This window comes from Bos grunniens, chromosome 12, assembly GCF_055505025.1.
Source record: "Bos grunniens cultivar Pamir isolate PY7600 chromosome 12, Bosgru_T2T1.0, whole genome shotgun sequence".
NCBI classification, from domain to species: domain Eukaryota; kingdom Metazoa; phylum Chordata; class Mammalia; order Artiodactyla; family Bovidae; genus Bos; species Bos grunniens.
The window spans coordinates 82,125,079-82,144,301 of NC_141176.1; the positions used below are offsets into that span (position 1 = coordinate 82,125,079).

Genomic DNA, 19,223 nt, shown 5'->3' on the forward strand with positions numbered 1-19,223 from the left:
GCCAGCTTCGTTGCCTACATGAAATAGCATGTTAACAAGAACAACACAAAAGCTAAGGACATAAACTCAGAATGAACAATAAGCCTGCAGATTAATTAGATAAAAGGACTGCCCTTTTATTCTGGGGGCATTTATTCTGCCCTTTTATTAAGCCCTGGGGGTTAATTCCATCATTGGGTGGTCTGAGCACCAGCCACAGTTGGGTGCTTCATTTATTCAAACTGTGGTGTAAAACAGAGGGAGAGATAGAGACAGCATAAGCCTGTGAGTGTCTGTGAAGATGTATGTATATTTTTGCACCATTATCTTTATGAAGGAGCTGGCACATGGGCTCAATTAGTCAGAATATTAATCAGTACATTTCTCAGGCATTTTTTTAAACGGAAAAACTACTCAGTTTGAATCTTGAATTATGCCATCTGTTTTCCTCCCCATGGGGGCTGCTCTAACATTAGTTTAGATAGGAAAAAAAACATTCTAGGAAAGAGATTTTAGAAAACTGATTTCAGCATTGCATTCGAGCCATAAACCAATAACTCCTTCAGGAATTACTTTCTCACATTTCATCTAAATGATTAACACTACAAATAAACCCTAACCCCCCACACACACCTGCAAAGATTTTCTTCTCCTAAAAGCATAAACAATCTAATTTGAAGATTTAAAATGAAAAATTAACATGCATTAAACACAAAGCAAACAAGACAAATATGCAATTAAGTGTACTATATTCGGAATTCCTGCAAATTGGGGATATTTATTTCAGGGTAGGGTTGAGGGGGGTTTCAGAGCTGAGCAGCAAAATAAGAAAAAGAACATGTGAAGCAGAAACTCAAGATTTCAAAGTTCTGATCTGAAAGCTAATGGATGACTGGATTAAAGACACTTTTTGAGTACAACTAGCCAGAAACAGGTCAGAGTCCAAGCATTACCAATGCCAGAGATGGCGCCAAAGAGGTCCTTGTGCAGGCTGGTGTCCAGCGTGCCCCCAGACTTCTGGGGCGTCACTAACGGGTTCACTGCTGGCAAAGTGAGGGATTCTTCCTTCACAGTCTGTTGAAGGGGGAGAGAGACAAGAAATCATTAAAGATGGTTTTAAAAGAGTTACCAACCATTCTTGGAAGTATGAGCATGAGCGGGAGAACAGGGCAGAACGGCCTGGCCTGCCCATCACGTGGGGGTGGGAGGACCAGCATGGAGCCTGTGCGGGGAGGACGGAGGGGGCGGGTTGCAGCAGGAGTGGGGAGCGTAGGGCACTTCAGGCCTGGGGAGGCAGAGCAGCCTTGGCTCAGGGAGTCCTGTCTTCCCCCAGAAGGTCTAGCATTTCTCCCTTTCCACAGCTCGGATACCTAGCATCTTTCTAGATGCTGGTTATTTCAGCAGGTTTCTTCCTTCAGAAGAAGCCTCGAGGGCTCTAACTAGAATGTTGGTTTTTCTCTCACATCAGAAATCCTCCCAAATGAGCAATAATGACCTCACAATAGCGGTGGTGAAAACCTCTGCAGGTTAGGCGCTTCTTGTGAACTCCCAAGAAATTGTGTTCATTGTGAAGTTGTGTTGTAACAGAGATTATACTTCGATGGAAGCCAGAGAAAAAGATGGTGTTCACGTTTCTCAGGGTTGAAGGAGTACAGAGAGGACCCAGAATTGCTTATTCTGATTAGAAAAGCAGACAGATTTAGAGAACACACAGGTGCAGGGCCGTGTTGGCGAGGGCGAGATGAGTGTGGTGAAGCCCATTTAAGGACAGTGACCACTTATGCTCCTTGGAACTATTGACACAAAACACGCTCTACAAATAGGGCTCCTCTCAATGCACCATCAGGTAGGAGATGTACTCAGAGGAGAGAGGTATAAAAACCAGGACAAAGCACCACTGTAGGAGAAAAAGGGACAGAAAAGAAACACACAAGGAAACTCCCCAGTGTATGCCATCATGACAGTGGTAAGACGAACGATGGAGCCAGTACAAGGGTCTAGAACAAACAAGAAAAGGACACTGAACTGCTAACCTGTCCAAATTAACAGCCAACTGTCTCCAACCAAAAGGCTTTGAGATCATACCTGGCATCACCCTTCACTCAACTTAATTTCCAATATACCTTTAAATATCTGCATAAGGCTAAAATAAATTAAGGTGGTCAATTAGGGGAGGTGGGATTGCTCATCTTGGTCCCCCCTGACATCTAATCTGATTATCTTTCTAATTTTATAGACACATGGAAAATTAAGCCCAAAGAAGTGGCTTTTCAAAGACTGTGTGGTATGCTATTAATACACCAGGACTGGGACTAGCACTGACATCTCGTAATACACAGGTTAGAATTATGTAGAATTATGCTTTTTTTTTTTTTAAATAAAATTCCTTCCTCTATAAGTTTTTCTTGGATACACAAAGATCCTGACATCTTATAAGAAAATGAGCCATCAGGAAAGCATGGCTTTTATAATAATTTTTTTTTTAAGAATGATTTTTAACAAGAGTTGAAGGTTTACTAATTGACCCCATCTTAGCCAGAAATGCAATTTACCAAGACTACTGTAGATTATTATGGTTTGGGGGGCAACAAGGAGGGGTGTATAGTTGAAGAGTGTCCCTCCAAATGCACATCCACCCTGAACCTCAGAATGCAACCTTATTTGGAAAGAGGGTCTCTGCAGATGTCATTAAGATGTAAGATAAGATGAGGTCACTGTGGATGAAATCCAAGCCCTGGTGTCCTTATAAGGATGGGACAGGATACCAGGGACACGGACGCACACCAGGGAGAACACCAGGGAAGACAGGCAGAGTCACACAGCCACCGCCAAGCGCGGCAAGCGCTCCAGGCAAGCACCAGTGGCTGGGAGAGTGGCACAGCCTGGCTCTTCACCCAGCACCTCCAGAAGGAACCAGCCCCGCTGACACCTTGATTTTGGATTTCTGGCCCCCTGACAGTGAAGGAATAAATTCCTACTTGCTCTGGGCCACCCTGTCCGAGGTGTTTTGTTAGGGAAGCCACAGGAAACAAATGCAGGCCGTGTCTGTGTGAGTGTGCTTACGTACACTGCCAGGGTTCACCGGGAAGGGAGACACATCTCTCACGTTGATCCGCTGGACGTTCTCAATCAGCAGACCAAACAGAGGCAGGTAGAGAGTGGCTATCCTCGCCTGATGGCTCTGGAACAAAGATGCACAGTGTAAGTGAATCCTGGCCTTGGAGAGCTTAATGATGGCCTGGGCGAGCACTGGCCAGGCCCTGTACTGGGACCCTTCCTATAAAGGCGGCTGTTAGATTTTATTGCATAAACAGAGAAAGCTTTTGTGCTATCGTTACTAATTTTCTAATTGCTTGTTTCTTTGGATTACTCAAAATGAAGGTCATGTTATCAGTCACATTTCCATGCATCAGAGAACACTCACCCTGGAAGCGTATCTGTCGTCAAAAGAGTGCTTTATCAGCAGGTTCTTGAGCACGCTGATGGCAATCACTCGGACCTCCCTGAACTCCTGGAGGGCGGCCCCCACCTCCCTCAGTAAGAGTCCCACCAAGAAGTGGTTTCTGCAGAACTCGTCTGTTAATGCATAGTCAAGTTGGAGATCTGAAATGAGCATATAAACAAACTGCTTTAGTTAGAAGGGATGTAATACTCTTTGAATAAAATAAAAACCAAGCCCACCCTTTCCTTTCAGGCTCCCCTGTGTGTGTCAACAGGTGGTCACATCTGGCTCCCAAAGGCTGATAACCTAAAACACTGCTCTGCACTCCAAAATGTAAACAGAGTTTAAATACAATTAAATCAATCCACAATGCAGGAGACCCAGGTTCGATCCCTGGGTTGGGAAGATCCCCTGGAGGAGGAAATTTCTACCGACTCCAGTGTTCTTGCCTGGGAAATCCTATGGTCAGGGAGCCTGGTGGGCTACAGTCCACAGGGATACCAAGAGAGTCAGACACGACTTAGTGACCAAGCCACCACCACCATATAAATGCACTGGATTTTGATTATAGAAAGTATTACATCCTACGTAATTATTAAGTCAGTGAATAGTTTTAGTACCAATTTTTAGAATATAGAACAGCACATTATATTACAAATGTAATTTTGTTACTAATATGAAATTCAAATATTGTAGTAACTGACAACATTATAGAGGAGTAATTTGTGCGTAACAAACACATAACTAAAGAATAAATATATACATGGCCTATTAAAATGTTCTTCACTACATGGGTTCATTTATCTATTTCCTGGTCATTAATGCCCATATACTCCACCCAATGTGTTTAAAATGACCAAGTTAGCATATAACCTACTTATTTTGCTATCACTGAAGACCTTATTTAATATAGAATTTTCTCAAATATACTCTTAAAACTTCTGTACCTCAAAAAGCAAATAGAAAACTAATATAAACTAGAACTAAAATGGACAAAGCACCAAATCAAACTAGCTAAGTCATCAGCAAGCTAAGAGACAAGACTGAAAGCTCTTCTAGAAAAAAGATGTAACCAAATGTGAACTCTACTGAGGGAAGGTAGAAACAAGTAGCTAAACACCACACTCTAAAGCTGAAATAACACTTTTCCAGTAAGCTGTGGCTTGGATTTAAATTCTTATACCGCATCCATTGTTAGAGGCAAGTCAATGGGCCTCTACTTTGGTTTTAATCTCATGCTGGGCAGTTGTTTCTAACCCTATTTAGATTCTCACTCAAGTCCTAGAAAGCCTTTCCAGGACCTTCCAGAACACTCGTGTCCACTGTTTTAAGCAGAGATTATTGAAAAGACAGTTCATAGCCTGAATTCACATGAGTCCCTTAGAAGAAAACTATTTATGGGTTTAACTGTACACATGTGTGTGTGCGTGTGAGTATGTGTGTGTGCAGAGAGGAAGGTGGAACAGCAGGTGAGAAGGGTGAGAGGAAGGAGAATGCTAAAAAAAAGACAAAACCTTATTCTTACTGGTGCAGTTATGAAAATTCATACCGAAGCCACCTGTCCCTCTAGCTCCAAATTCCCTGACAGTCTACAAGAGTTTGTGCATGTCTCGCGGTGGGCCAGTGGGGAAGATTAGTACAGGTTCACTGCCCGACCACTGGGCAGAAAGAGCTGTCCTGAGCACCCTGACAGGTGAGAGGAAAAGACAGTCATGGTCCCCAAGGGCAGGTGGGCCAGTAACTGCTGGTGGGCTAAGAGGGCAGGGTGGGGTGCCGGGAGAGGCAAGGACCTGGCCAGGCCCAGATCCAGTGACTGGCCGCGTGACTGGCTGGGAGGAACATGAGGACCCCAGCGAGGTGCTGAGTGAGGCTGAGAAGCATCAGGAGTGAGGAGCTGGGACCAGCAGGTGTGTCTGGTGTGTGGGGAACAGCTCAGGGGGAGACAGGTGGTGGGGCAGGGTTGGGCGGGGGATTCTGAATGGCCCAGAATGCTCAACCCTGCACCTTTTCCAATTATTACCCCAAAGTCACCTTCTCAGTGAGGCTCTTCCTGGCCACCGGATCTCAATGTCACCCACTTCCTGTCCCGTTCCCTCACTTTTCCTCTCCGTAGCACTCATCACTCTGACAGGCGGGGACTTCATCCTTGTTGTCCACAACTGTATCCCAAGGTTAGGTAGAGTTGGTGCTGGGCAAATATTTGCTGAATGCATGATAACCAATGTCAGGCCACGGTCCCTATCTTGCTTTTTATAGACAGTTTGAGCCTCTTTTGGGCACTTAAGATATTTATGTCTCTGAATGAGTGCCTTTGTGTATTTCTCCCTGAATTTCAGGGTCACTTGATTTAGGTGTCATCAATAATTTGATGGAGGAGGAAATGGAAACCCACTCCAGTATTCTTGCCTGGAGAATCCCATGGACTGAGGAGCCTCATGGGCTACAGTCCATGGGGTTGCAAAGAGTTGGACACAACTGAGTGACTAGGCAACAACAAATAGTGTGGTGGCATCCTTCCACTTTTTCTCTCCTGCAGCATAAATAATCCTGAGCACATGCAAGGTGCTAAATACTGCACTATGATAGACCCGAGAGACTAGTCTTACTCAATTACTTACTCAACGAAGACAAAGAAATCTCTGTGAGCTTAATTCTCTTCAAACTCAGAAAGGATACAGAACAGTTAATAAAGACTCAACATGCAAACATAGAAAGCATGTGAAAAGCCGTGTTGCGTGTGACAAAGGTTACGGCTACTGCTATAAACAAGGACTAGGAAAACAGTGGGAGAATACACTTTAGAAGTGAAGCAGCGTTTTTTGTTTGTTTGCTTTACTTCTTAAAGAAGCCTCCTAGAGGACCTAGTGATCCCAGGAGCAAAAAACAAGACGCCTCCCAGGGATGTTATGGATGTGTTAGCTACAGTGAGAACAAATTCACTGGCTTATCGTGAATTTTAAAATTGATCCAAGTACATGGGAAATGTCTAAATGCGTAGCACACGTAAGCGTTTCAGCAATCACTTGCATTCTTTTTCTTTTAAAGGAGGAAGATGCAAGAAAGCAGCGTCACACCCCACACCTACCTACAGGAGTGTCATTTGACTCCACAGTTGGTGAAAGAAAAGCTAATTCATAAGAAAAAAGGAAAAGTGAAACAAATAAAAACAAACTACAGTAAATAAAAAGGATTTCTATTGTTTAAGCAATGGAATTGTTCAATGAAAAAAGAGTCACACTGGCATGATCAATAGTCTGGTAAGTTTGCTAAAAAAAAAAGTTAAGTTCCTATGAAGCATTTTATCAATTAAAAAAAAAAAATAGAAACGAGAAAAAAAATGAATTCACCAATGAAAAATGTCAGATATTCTTAATGTCATGTGTGAACTAATTCTCTTATTTAAAATGAATGGCTCTCTTTTTGAAAAGACTAGGATTAATATATTTAAAGATAGATTACCTTGATATCTTTGAATCCTGCCTTTTCCAAATGGCATTGGTAAATTCAAAGGAATATAATGTTCATGATTGCACACCACACGGAGAAATTCAAATTTGTATTCAAAGAGGGTCTGCAGGAAAAAAATGGTTATAGTCATAAGTTACAGATACTCTGCACAGCCTCCTAAGAAACCCCTGAGGAATGACGTGGTGCCTATGGCTCCTTCCCTGTCTCAGGGCTACATGCTCTAGGGTACTTTACAGATTTCAGCATGGCTTCAGGGATTCATTTGAAAACCGGGGAACACATTTTGCTAAATAATGTTCTCCACTGACTTTTAGGGCATTTATTATTTATGCTCCTCCAACTTCAATAAAGGATTTCGGGCAGCTTATAATTACAGACCAGATTCAAAGCAAGAAAAAAGTGAGAAAGGCAGACCTTTAAAATAGATACCCAAGGGAAGAAACAGAAAATTCTGGCAGAGAAAGGCTGTGGTTCCTTCTGTTACCTTGTTAAACAAACTATGATTTGTAACAAGAATACTTTTAATTGTGCAGCTGAGAGTCATTTCAGGTATTTATGAGAAAAACCAACAGGTATGTTTATGTTGCATTTGGAATTACTGTGTCTCTAATATCTTACACAGGCTTCCCTGGTGGCTCAGTGGTAGAGAACCAGCCTGCCAATGCAGGAGATGCAGAATTGATCCCTAGGTTGGGAAGATCCCCCGGAGAAGGAAATGGCAACTCCAGTATTCTTGCCTGGGAAATCCCATTGACAGAGGACCCTGGTGGGCTATATTCCATAGGGGTCATAAACAGTTGGACATGACTAACTACACACACACACACAATATCTCACATACTACTGTGAGTACTAGTTATTAATAGTTAGTATCTCCAAGGGAGGGCAGTGAGTAGTGCCTCTGGGACTGAAAGAAAATTCTGATGTGAACCCAGAGAAATAGGTAGGTATCTGGATTCACTCAGAGAGACAAAAAGCAGTGTGTAACACACACACACGCACATGCAGGCACACACACTACCTTAGGATCTCCAGGAGCAAAGCAGCTGATGTAGTTGTTGATCTGCTTGAAGACAAAGCCCCTGTCCATGAAGGTGAAACATCTCTGCGGAGGAAACAACCCACAAAGGTAAGTATTCAGGCTGTAGTGGAAAGTTGGGTTCAAATCAGTGTTTACTGTGGATAAGTTTATCCTCTGGCATAAACACATTCGCTGAGCACCTACTGTGTATGAGTCACTCTGCTAGAAAGAGCGCATTTGGCCCCCAGTGGACGCCCTCCCTGCTGGAGGGCCCCCCACCTTGATGAACACAGCCAGGCTGTGGTTGGCGTTCTTGGACGCATCCGGGTTATCTCGGTACTTCTGCGTGATGTGAGGCATTAGCATAGTCACAACAGTTTCCACCGCATGATGATAGGAGGCAGGGAATCTCTGGTTTCGCAACAGCTGAAAAGGGTTTAGAGCAAACGCTGATTATTTTTTTAAGTTGAACTGTTTTTTGGGGAAAAGAAATCTCATCTCTGAAAGGTACAGGCATTCAAATCAGCCAAAGTAAAATGCAGAGATTGCTTTAGAAAGCACTGGCTTAGGGTTAAGCCTCAAGTACTCAAACTGAACACGCACAGAATGGTGACTGTATGTCACTAGTTGAAACTGCTCAGGAGGAGTCCTCTTTAACTTTACATAGTAATTTTTTTTCTCTGTCAGGAATGCATACCTAAGAAATTACACACAGATCACTTAGCGATTAGCTACTACTTACCATGTGTCTTCTACATACTGGGCACTGTACTAGATATTTTTATATAACCTTTTCATTAAATTCTTAAACACTCTCATTTTATAGAGAATCAGAGAGGTCAGGTAAATGTGGCTTCAGTCACACAGCTAACAATAACAGAGACTCAAACCTCGATCTATTTATACAGTGAGTTCAAGGCCTGTGTGCTTTCTGCTCTGTGAGGCCATACTGCCCCCTCTCCCACCTCTCTCCTGCTCCATAAGTGGAACAATTTACTGAGGACCCAGAATGGGAAGCGGGCTGTACTGGATGGTCCATGCATGCATGTGATTCTAACCCCATAGCAGGGGGTGTTTCCATCCCTATGTTACAGACAAGAGGAAACTGAAGCTTGAAAAGATTCAATAAAGAATACTAACTGACCTTCCTTCCCTTCTCCCTTTTAGTGGCAGAATGCCAGGGTTTGACAGGGACACATGGCCTCCCAGCTAGAGGCTACATTTCCCAGCATAACTTGTGGCAAGATAATGGTCATGTGACTCATTCTGGCCAATGGGCTATAAGAGGAAGTTACGCTTGCCTTCCGAATCCTTCTCTTTGCCACTGCCTGGAATGTGGGGTGGTGGTGAGCCAGCTTCTCAACCATGCAGACAAGGATGCTACCTGGGCTGGATAATTGGATAGGAACGTGAGTCCCCAAATGACCTTGCAGGACAAGCTTCCCACTGTTTGAGCTGCCTATGGATCATAATTTTCTAAAAGAGAGAAATGAACCTATTGTCTTATCAAAGCCACTATTATTTTGGCCTATTTTGGAGGAGCCAAACCAGTATCTTAATAGCAAATAAACAGCATTTTGTAAAACTAGAACTGGAGCCTAGGTATTTTGGTATGAGAGCATGCATTATTTTATGCTTTAAATACCAGAAACTATAATGAAATTTGGGAACTCCAGCTTTACAATAATCTCAGTTCTCACACCAATAACAAGACAATCTTTGTAAATGTACATAAACTCAAGAATCCAGTGAGGGAAGGATCAAGTCATAAGAATTGGAAGTTTATCTACTTTCATAAACAGAACAGTAAAATCTGAAATTCCAAAAGGATTTTGTTCCATTCTGGCAAACCAGTAACTCTAGATCCTGAGGTGTCAGCCTCCATCAACCATTAGCTATCAGGAACTCGGGCAAGGCCAACTCTAACCACTAGGCATGAATGCCAGCTCCCAAGCCAGCCACTCCTAAAAAACGAGGTCTCCCAAGAAAAGCCTACCGAATGGCGCTGAGTTAACAGCTGCTTAAACCATGAAAAGTGGATGGAAAATTCTATAATGGAGGGATGGGGTGGACCACATGGACCTATGAGTCAATATTATCACAAGCAAAAGTGGGACAGCTGGGCATCCTATACCTCCTGATAAGTAAGATACAGGAGTACCAGCTAAGGTGTATCCTTGCCACATAGAAAATCAAACCTGAAAGCAGTTTAGCCTCTAGATGTCACTACACAAGAAACAGACGGTACAGAGAATCATGTGATGCATTACTGCAAGCTTACAATCGGCCAGATCTAGAGTGTGGGGAATTCTGCAGGTCAGGCGGCCTACTTTCTTCAACAAATACACTGCATTAAGAAACAAACAAATGGAGAAGGAACAGTGTGAGGGGCCAAGAGAACATCAGGGCCACATCAACCCATGGCAATGTGTGGACAGTGTTTAGATCCTGATTCAGACCAACTGTAAAATGACACTTTTGAGACACCTGAATACAGATGGGGTGTTAGATGATGATAAAGAAATATTGCTAACTTTATTGAGTATCATAATGGTGCAATGGTTATTCTTTAAAGGCTTTACCCATTGGATATTATACACTATAGTTTTACAGAGGAAATGATAAAATATTGAGGGAATGTTCTTAAAATACTCTAGGAAAAAGAGAAGTATGGGGGTGGATACATAAAGCAAGAATGGCAGAGTGTTGATAACTGTTGAAGCTGAGTGGGTGAGAGGTACGTGAGTTTCATTAAACTACTCCCTTTCCTTTTAAAATTTTCTATAATAATTTTTTTTATTAAAAGGAAAGAAGTGTGGTGAAGAGTGATGTATAATTAACATACCAACCAACCAACAATACTGCTCGGCGATTAGGAGGTGATAACTCAGTGCCTTTGAAGGGTGAGATGAAGCTCCCCCTTGTGACAAACAGCTATTGTCAAGAGTCCTAATTTGGCAACACAGCAATGAGGTAAGATGCACACGGAAGGGCGATGAAGACTGAGGTGATGAGACGGTTTTACGGAGAGCGCCACAAACTGAGGTGGAAGCACATGACCCAAGCTAACGAGCTGATGTAGGGCAGTAAGTACATGAGTGGTGGCTCAGGACAGGACGCTAAGATGGCAGGGGACTTCCTGGCCAAATGAAACGCTACTCCTGACCACGTCCTGCTGCGGGATCTTCCCTCAGTGCTGCGGCCGCGTCCATGGCGGCCCAGCCCCCACCATCTCTGCCTCCAGCAGATGCTGCTGGTGAGAGGTCTGCCTGCCCACAGACTATTCAAACTCCAGGGGGAAGGTAGACTTGTTGGTATAAAAGTTTTCCAACCACTCTGGTAATGCACACTCAATTTCACCTTGTCACTACCCTTCCTCTCCAGGATCTCTATTAACTGTCCGCTGCTTGCCCGCAAAGCTCCCCCACAGTCTCATCGCTGTCTCTGAGCTAATCCTGTTTGCACTCTTCCCTCTACCCTCAGCCTGAGCCCGTACCTGGGCATGAGCTCCTTCCTCTGCCGGACCCCCATTCTACTCCCACAAGGGAGGCGGCCTCCAAGGCCCAGGTGGAGCTCCAGCTCCAGCACCACACGAATGTCCTCTTGTGTTGGAGCTCACACGGACACCTTCACACGTTCTCCTCTAAATGCGTGTTCTCCTTCTCCAAGGACTCTGTCAACTGCACGGTGGAGGCCGCACTCTCCACTCTGCCTGCATCTCTCCTCAATGCTCTGCCTGGAGCACACACTGTTGGAAACACACCCTCGTGGACGGAAGCATGGCTGTTAACCATTCTGCCATCTCAGATGCACAGAGTTTCACATATCGTTCAGGAGAAGTCCAGGCAGTCCACTCAGAACAGGAACCACACTGCCCTTCTTTCACTCTTCAAATGAAAGCTCTTTTCTTGCTCAATTAAGACAGAAAATGGCTGAAAGCTAAACAACTGACACTTAAGGGAAGAGGTTCGGCCTGTCCCCAGCCAGGTTTCCAGCTTCCTGCAGGAGCACCTGTGGAATGCTAACAATTTGCTTGAGTCAACATGGGAGGGAAGGAAACTCAAAATGAGTCTGCTGAAATTATAGCTGCTAAAACTAAACCACAGGGAAGAAAAACCTAAAGTACACTGACCTTAGAGGCAGGGTGGAGCTGGGGGTTGGGAACTCCTCAGGAGGCCACAATGAGGCCTATTTTGCATTTTCCCCCCAAAACGACTTATTATACATTCTAAGCACATCACCTATGGAACACTGAAGTCTGGAATGGTCACAGGTAATCAATCCAAACTTCGCAGGTCCATCTGCAGCGGTATGGAAATTGACCATTTCAGATGCTAGTTCAGAGAGAGGCTCTGATGCTCAGCTCTCCTCTGCAAAGGGGTCATAGTTTGATTGGCTGGGGATGGGCAGGTGGACACATGACATTGCCTCCACCTTCGGCACGACAGCGTGCAGGTCTGTCCCTCCCTATATGTGTGCATCAGATGAAACGGCCTGGCCAGCACTGGGAGTGGAAAATGAAGACCGAGGCTCATCACACTCTATGACCCCAAGTGCTGGTTTGTGGCAGACTTTCAAGGACACTGAAAGCACTGTCTAGCTCTTCTGTGAACCATGGCCCAGGTGCTCCTACGAGACAGGTGTGCGCCTGCTTACAGCAACTGAAGACAAGACTCACCAGTGAGGAAAAAGGTCAAGGTCAGGATTATAAACATTGGAGTATTTTGACAATCTTCAGCCTAAAAACAGAAAAACTCTAAGGGGATTTGACCATGATTCTGGAAACCACCAATGGTACAGAAATGGTGAATATGAACTTGTTCCCTAAATCCAGAGCACAGGGGCTGGAGACTGGGGCATGCAACTTTACAGATGCAGGACAAGCACTAAAACAGCTGATGCAACCATATACAACTCATCACTTAAGATATGAGGCAAAGTGACTGCAGGCTTCAAAAGCTGAAGAGAAGTTCCTAGACCAAGGTGTGATTTAGCTAGTGGTTACCATGGGGAAAGGGAATTGGGAGGGGCAATATAGAGCCAGGGGAAGAAGAGGCAAGAACTATTAGGTGTAAAATAAGCTGCAAGGATATATAGTACAACAAGGGGAATATGGCCAATGTTTTATAATAATTACAGATGGAATATAACCTTTAAAATTATGAATCACAATTACAACCTGTAATGTATATAATATTGTAAAGCAACTCTACTTTAATTTTTAAGACCTACAAAAATTAAAAACGTGTGGTTTCAGGGAAGGGCGGCATGATTTAGAGAAAGGGTGGTATCTTGGGTGACACGGAAGCAGAAGTCACGGGGGAGGGGAGCCCCTCTAAAAGTGACCAGTGTCGGACTCCCCGGAGTGGTGAGCAGGTGTTCAGAATCCCTTTTTATAGTAAATCATGTTATGGTTAAGCATTCTCTTTTTGGATGCCTGTGTTTCTTTTCAAGCTGGAATGCTTTAAAATAAACTACCTCTAAAAACCCTCCGAATGCTGTTTTGAGATCAGGATATAATTAACTTACAGAAAAGGTTGTGCATGGCAGCACTTGAGTGGCCTGTGTAAAGCCCTAAAGGATAAACTAAATGTTTATCTGTGGAGCTAGAGAATTGGGCTATAGGCTGGGAATGGCAGGACACTGGTGAGGGGCTGACTCTGACTTTGGCAGGATTCTTGGTTCTGCAAGGCTGTGTGATCCTGGGCAAGGATCTAGATCTTCATGGGTCTAGACCTCCACCATCCACCTTCGTGAAATAAGGGGGCAGCTGCACAAGAAGGTGGCTTTTTGGTCTCTATTAACCCCCAAATTCTGTGGTTTAATTTGGCATCTTGAGAAAAGAACGCACACAATCCTTTATTAACTTTCGATCACAGTTCTAGGCTAGACGACACTGACCTGTGTGTGCTCAGTTGTGTCTGACTCTTCGCAACCCCATGAACTGTAGCCCACCAGGCTCCTCTGTCCATGGGGTTTCCCAGCAAGAATACCAGAGTGGGTTGCCATTTCCTCCTCCAGGGGATCTTCCTGACCCAGGGATCAAACCCATGTCTCTTGCCTCTCCTGCACTGGCAGGTGGATTCTTTACCACTAGTGCCATTTGATATTTGATTTTAAATACACTTCTCAGAAATGTTTCAGACGTGTTCCTCACCTCCTTGACCAGAGCTCCCGTGGTCTAACTGCACATCTTCCCACCTGATCTCCATGAGGGCACGAACCACAGTGCATTTAACTGCATAACCTTTGAGACTGGCATATAATAAGGGCTCAGCGAATACCTTCTGAACAAATTGGCTATTTTAAAAAATATAATCAAGTTGCCAGTCTCTGAAGTGATCCCGTTTAAAGACAAAAATAATGAAAATCCAGTAGGGCCTTGTTGTAAACTGAATTGTGTCCCTCTCCCCGACTACCCCCCAAAAGCCCGATGTTGAAGTCCTAAGCCCACCTCAGAATGGGAGTATTTTTGGAGATAGGGTCTTCGAAGAGGAAATTAGGATAAAATGAGGTCATCAAGATAGGCCTTAACCTTACAGGACACGCAAGGAGGATATTAGGATGCAGACAAGCAGGGAGAAGACCTCCCATAAACCAAGGAGAGACACCTCAGAGGAAACGAGCCCTACAGACACTTTGCTCTCAGACCTCTTCCCTCCAGAATCACAAAGAAATGAGTTTCTGTTGTGCAAGCCCCCGGAGTATTGTACTTGTGATGGCAGTCTCAGCAGACTAAGACTGGCCTAGAGGCTGTCTTGAATAGGAGATGACACCTTTAACAGAAAGGCAGTATAACATAACATGGTGAGGGTATGTGTGTGTGTGTGCACGCACACGTGTGTGAGTGTGCCTAGTTAGCTGCATACTGCCAAGGAGACAATCTGCTAGATTTTTCCCTTGGCAGGCTGTGCTGGCATGATTTCGATGGTGCGTTACTCTGTGGAAGGCAGGGCCCACCTCCATCTGGCATCTTCCTGTGCACTAAAATTGGATTTAAAAAGGGGGAAAAAAAAAGGAAACCTCCTCAGGTTCCAGCACTGGCTCTATAGCAGAAAGCACAGCTTTAGGTTCGGAACCCCACCCTCCCACCTGACAAAATCCACAAGCCCTTCCCCAGGCTTGCTATGCACCCAGATCCCTGGTCCAGCGGGCCCAGAGCTCAAGCCTCCCTCCCTCGGGCCCCCTTATCCTTCCCACATTCACTGCAGGGGCTGCTGGGCTCCAAGACGACTGCTCCCTGCTCAAGCACCCACCGCGCCCAACCACATGCCCCGAGACTCCACTTCTGCGGAGCTAAGATGCAGCAAGAATCCCATCACACAGCAATTCTGGGACCCAGAGAGTCTCAGGAGCAATTCTGCCCATGGCCACCTGGGTTTACTGCATTGGAATCCTATAAATATGTATCTACACTGAGCCTCAGACAGCCAGTGGTGGTGTCAGTCCAGAGTCAGTTCATCTTGTGGCAGAGACCAGCAGGGACCAGGGGACAGCCTGGGACCCAGAGAGCCACACACATCTGGGAACCACAGGGAGGAGGTGTCTGGCAGGGATGGAGTTGTGTCTCTGAGTCCACTCATTGGCTACCAAGGCCGTGTGGTCATATTAGATTTTCCCATCCAAGTTCCTGAGAATAATGTACCACGTTCAAGACACTTAAGAAACACCGGGTAATTACATTTTAAATGAATGCTTAAGCTGCTACTCCTACTTCCACAAATGTGAAGACTTCTAAGCTAGTCAAAGGAAAAGACATACTTCTGTTTGGATTTTTAATAACACAGTGCTCCATGAACGTGGGCTCTGGAGCCAGACTGGTCACAAAGCCCCCTCCCTCCACGCACCATAGCACGGCCCTGGGCACTCATGCACTCTGGTCTTAGCTTCTTCATCCATAAAACAAGGGGCGAGACTAGCACTTTCGCCTGTCGGGTTGTTGTAAAGCTAAAACGCCTTACTACTCAGAAAGCCCCTAGAGCAGTACTGGGACGGGCACCCAGAGAGCTTTAATAAGTGCTGGCTACAATGAAAGAGACTTTCCCCTGAGAACTACTAGGCGAACTTTGAGAGGAAGTGACATACCTTAACTTTGGAGTTCTCTATCAAATGCTGAGCCATGGATTTTATCAAAACTTCAAAGAAAAACCACGAATACTAAAAAAAAAAAAAAAGAAAAAAAGAATCCAGTAAGGAAAACAACAAATCAGAAGACAAGTCATTTACTCTGTTAGTAAGGTCACTGACGTGAAACAAGTATGACCTGAAAACACAGCTGAACCTCCTGACGAATGTTCGGACCTGAGGGGCAAGGCAGATCTGCACCTGCTTCCATGTGTCCAGCAGTAAACAGCGCTGTCCCACTGGGAAACTGGGCGCTTACACCTACCGTGGCACAGCCAGCCACAGGCGCCCCGGATCTCATACGAGGCCATTCCTCTCGGCTGACTCCCACCTGCAGACGCTTGCCTCTACAGTCTCTAACTCAGTGTCCGCCACTGGTCTGAATATGACTGTGAAACTCTGAATGTAGTAATGCCTTGTGGCTCGCTTTGGAGCAGAAGCATTAACAGCAAAGTTGCTACTGAAGAGTTATCTCTGTTACCTGCTTTGAGGAGCTGCTGACTGTCTCCAAAAGCACAAAGAGGGTGAAATTGATCAGGCCAGGAAGTTTGAAGTTTCTTCAATTTGCTCACCGCAAAGCCACACTGGCCCTCCCGACGTACCTTGAGTAGTTTGTTGCTGGTGAGGAAGTCGGCAGAAGGCTTGAGAATTGTGGTCATGGATTTGGTCAGCTCTTCGTGCACTGTCTTGTATTCAGAAGCAATATATGGCTCGGCCTTATATGCATACTTTGAAGAAAGGGGAAAGATACTTTAGTGCACTGGTTCTCCAAGATGGATTGAGAGTTGGAGAGGCTCCCAAGGATGGAGACCAGGGACCAGGTATCACTGATGGGTGGGAGAGGAAGGTGTGGACACGGAAGGTGGGAAGGGTGGGTGTCATGTGACAGGAAGAGGGAGCCCAGGGTGTCTTCAGGGAACCCATCAAAACACGTGAACCATCTGACTCAGCTGGTGGGTCTTCCAGGACAGAACACTAGCTCCCCAAAACTGTAATCAACGTGTCACATGACTGACATGCAGCAACTGATTCCTTGAAGCACCCCAACTTAGTTTAAATATAAACTAATACACAACTACAATTCAGAGGTGTTCAAGGCTAAATAGAACATGTGTACTATTCAGAACAGTAAAGGCCACTGTGTTCACTGAATATTGTATGTAAATGATGAACTTGTTGACATTTATCTAATGTCATCTCTTGCTTTCCTACATAGTCCAATTTGATGGTGGCTAGAGCTAACCTTCCATCTTTAAACCTCTATATCATTTGGCTCACATTATTTGAAAAAACCCTTAAAGAAAGAAATGTAGCTGAAAGGATGAAATTAAGGAAATAAATGAATGGCTGCCCCTCTTTGGACATCCCCCTCATTCAGGTACACAGGAATAGAAGAGAAAGCAGAGGTGTTAAGTGTTATCCAAAATACATCTTCAAATAACTAGATTTAAGGAAAATAAAATAGGTCCTTAGAAGAAAAGTTGGAGAGCCACAGATCTGAATGACCGGGGCAGTTTAATTTACATACCTTAACATATGACCTCAAGTGGCCCTCCAATCCTTCCTCATGGCACTGGGCAACCACATGAATAATGACCCTACACACCACAGGAATGAATAAAGCAATGAATAGTAATGTGGAAATGGAAACATTTCATTATTATCACAGTAGCAGTACAACAATGATGATGCTACTGGCACCACAGGAAACGAGGAAATGAGGCATTGGATGGGGTCCCCACATATGGAATCAAAACAAGTTTCTTAAATATCATGTTCAACATGTACTGGCACCCCAGATACATATGGCTGTGCTCCAGATGTGGACAGACTGAGAGGGAAGAAGGACCACCTTTCCACCTCGCTCACCGTGTCACGTTGACCGCAACCTCCTCCTGGGTTGCTCGGGTGAGGACGCGGAAGAGCTGGTTTAGGATGGTGGGCAAGAAGGCGATCATCACGTGACCCTCCATCGCGTGCAGGCTCTACGGGTGTGGGATGGCAAGGTTCATGTTATCATTTTAAAAGTAAACTGACCCCAAGAAATTTCCACTCAGCTTCAAACACAGATGGAAGAAACCCATTGAAACAAAGGGAGACAGTGGTAACCTACTGGACAGAGATGTCTATGTCCGAAGCCTCAGAACCTGTGACTATGTTATATGGCAAAGGGGAATTAGGGCTGCTAGTCAGATTAGCTGGCCTTGAGATGGGAGACTCTGCTAGATTATCCAGGAGGGCCCAAAGCAATCACGAGGGTCCTTAGAAGTCAAAGAGGGAGCAGGAGAGTGGAGGGGAAGAATGCTCCGAGATGCAACATTGCTGGCTTTGAGATGTGGGAAGGGGCCACAAGCCAAGGAATGAAGGATCCTTTAGGAGCTGGAAAAGGCCGGGAAGTAGATCAACTCCCAGAGCTTACAGAAAGGAACTCAGCCCTGTTAATAACATCCTGGGTGTGGCCCAGTGAGACTCATGTCAGACTTCAGAGTTACAAGACGTGCAAGAAAACAGATTTGTGTTGTTTAAAGCCACCAAAGTGAAAGTGAAAATGAAGTCGCTAAAGCCACCAAGTCTGCAGTAATTTGTTAAGAGCAGCAATGGAGAATGAATAAAAGGTTCTTCTTCAAGTTGCATGGCTCCTATGATATAGCTGAAAGGGGACTTGAAGCAGGGATTTCAGAATCCCCATTCCATTTTCCTTGCTTAAATCAAACCAATTCCACTTCTCACACTTCATCTGTTTTGTCCCAATGCCTAGAACACATGTTTAGCTATTGCTCCCCTAGAATCATGTTCTGGGTGAGACTCCCCTGGACCAACCCTCCTGCTCGCCCCAGGAGCCTCCTGTCTGCACAAAGCTAGGGCTGGTTACGTGCATTGTTGTTGTGCAGTCACTCGGTCGTGTCCGACTCTTTGCAGCCCCATGGACTGCAGTACACCAGCTTTCCTTGTCCTTAACCGTCCTCCAGGGTTTGCTCAAGCTCCTGTCCACTGAGTTGGGGATGTCATCCAACCATCTCATCCTCTGTCATCCCCTTCTCCTCCTGCCCTCAGGAGTTTATGTGCATTATTTCTGTTGTTCTTTTTTTTTTTTTCCACCTAGAACACATTCACCAAGGTTACGTTGTCCCCTACAATGAACTAGAAGTTACTTAACGGTGGGACTGAAGTCACTGTCTTTTATGCTCC

General features: G+C 44.9%; 1 protein-coding gene across 50 annotated transcripts in view; it reads right to left on the reverse strand.

Annotated features, from left to right (window-relative positions):
- DOCK9 (dedicator of cytokinesis 9) overlaps positions 1–19,223 on the reverse strand; it is a 298,290-nt gene that overhangs the window by 77,945 nt on the left and 201,122 nt on the right. For 29 of the 50 annotated variants that reach the window (XM_086330406.1, XM_086330405.1, XM_086330365.1 and 26 more), the window contains exons 24-33: positions 17,904–18,019; positions 17,563–17,632; positions 16,637–16,762; positions 15,996–16,067; positions 8,190–8,336; positions 7,911–7,994; positions 6,881–6,992; positions 3,404–3,582; positions 3,047–3,160; positions 933–1,053 (exon numbers count right to left, since the gene is read on the reverse strand). In XM_086330406.1, the coding sequence (XP_086186532.1) occupies positions 933–1,053; positions 3,047–3,160; positions 3,404–3,582; positions 6,881–6,992; positions 7,911–7,994; positions 8,190–8,336; positions 15,996–16,067; positions 16,637–16,762; positions 17,563–17,632; positions 17,904–18,019 (1,141 nt within the window). Of the gene's footprint in view, positions 1–932; positions 1,054–3,046; positions 3,161–3,403; positions 3,583–6,506; positions 6,549–6,880; positions 6,993–7,910; positions 7,995–8,189; positions 8,337–15,995; positions 16,068–16,636; positions 16,763–17,562; positions 17,633–17,903; positions 18,020–19,223 lie in introns of all 50 variants that reach the window. The other 21 variants (XM_086330357.1, XM_086330355.1, XM_086330380.1 and 18 more) reach the window with 1 other exon arrangement.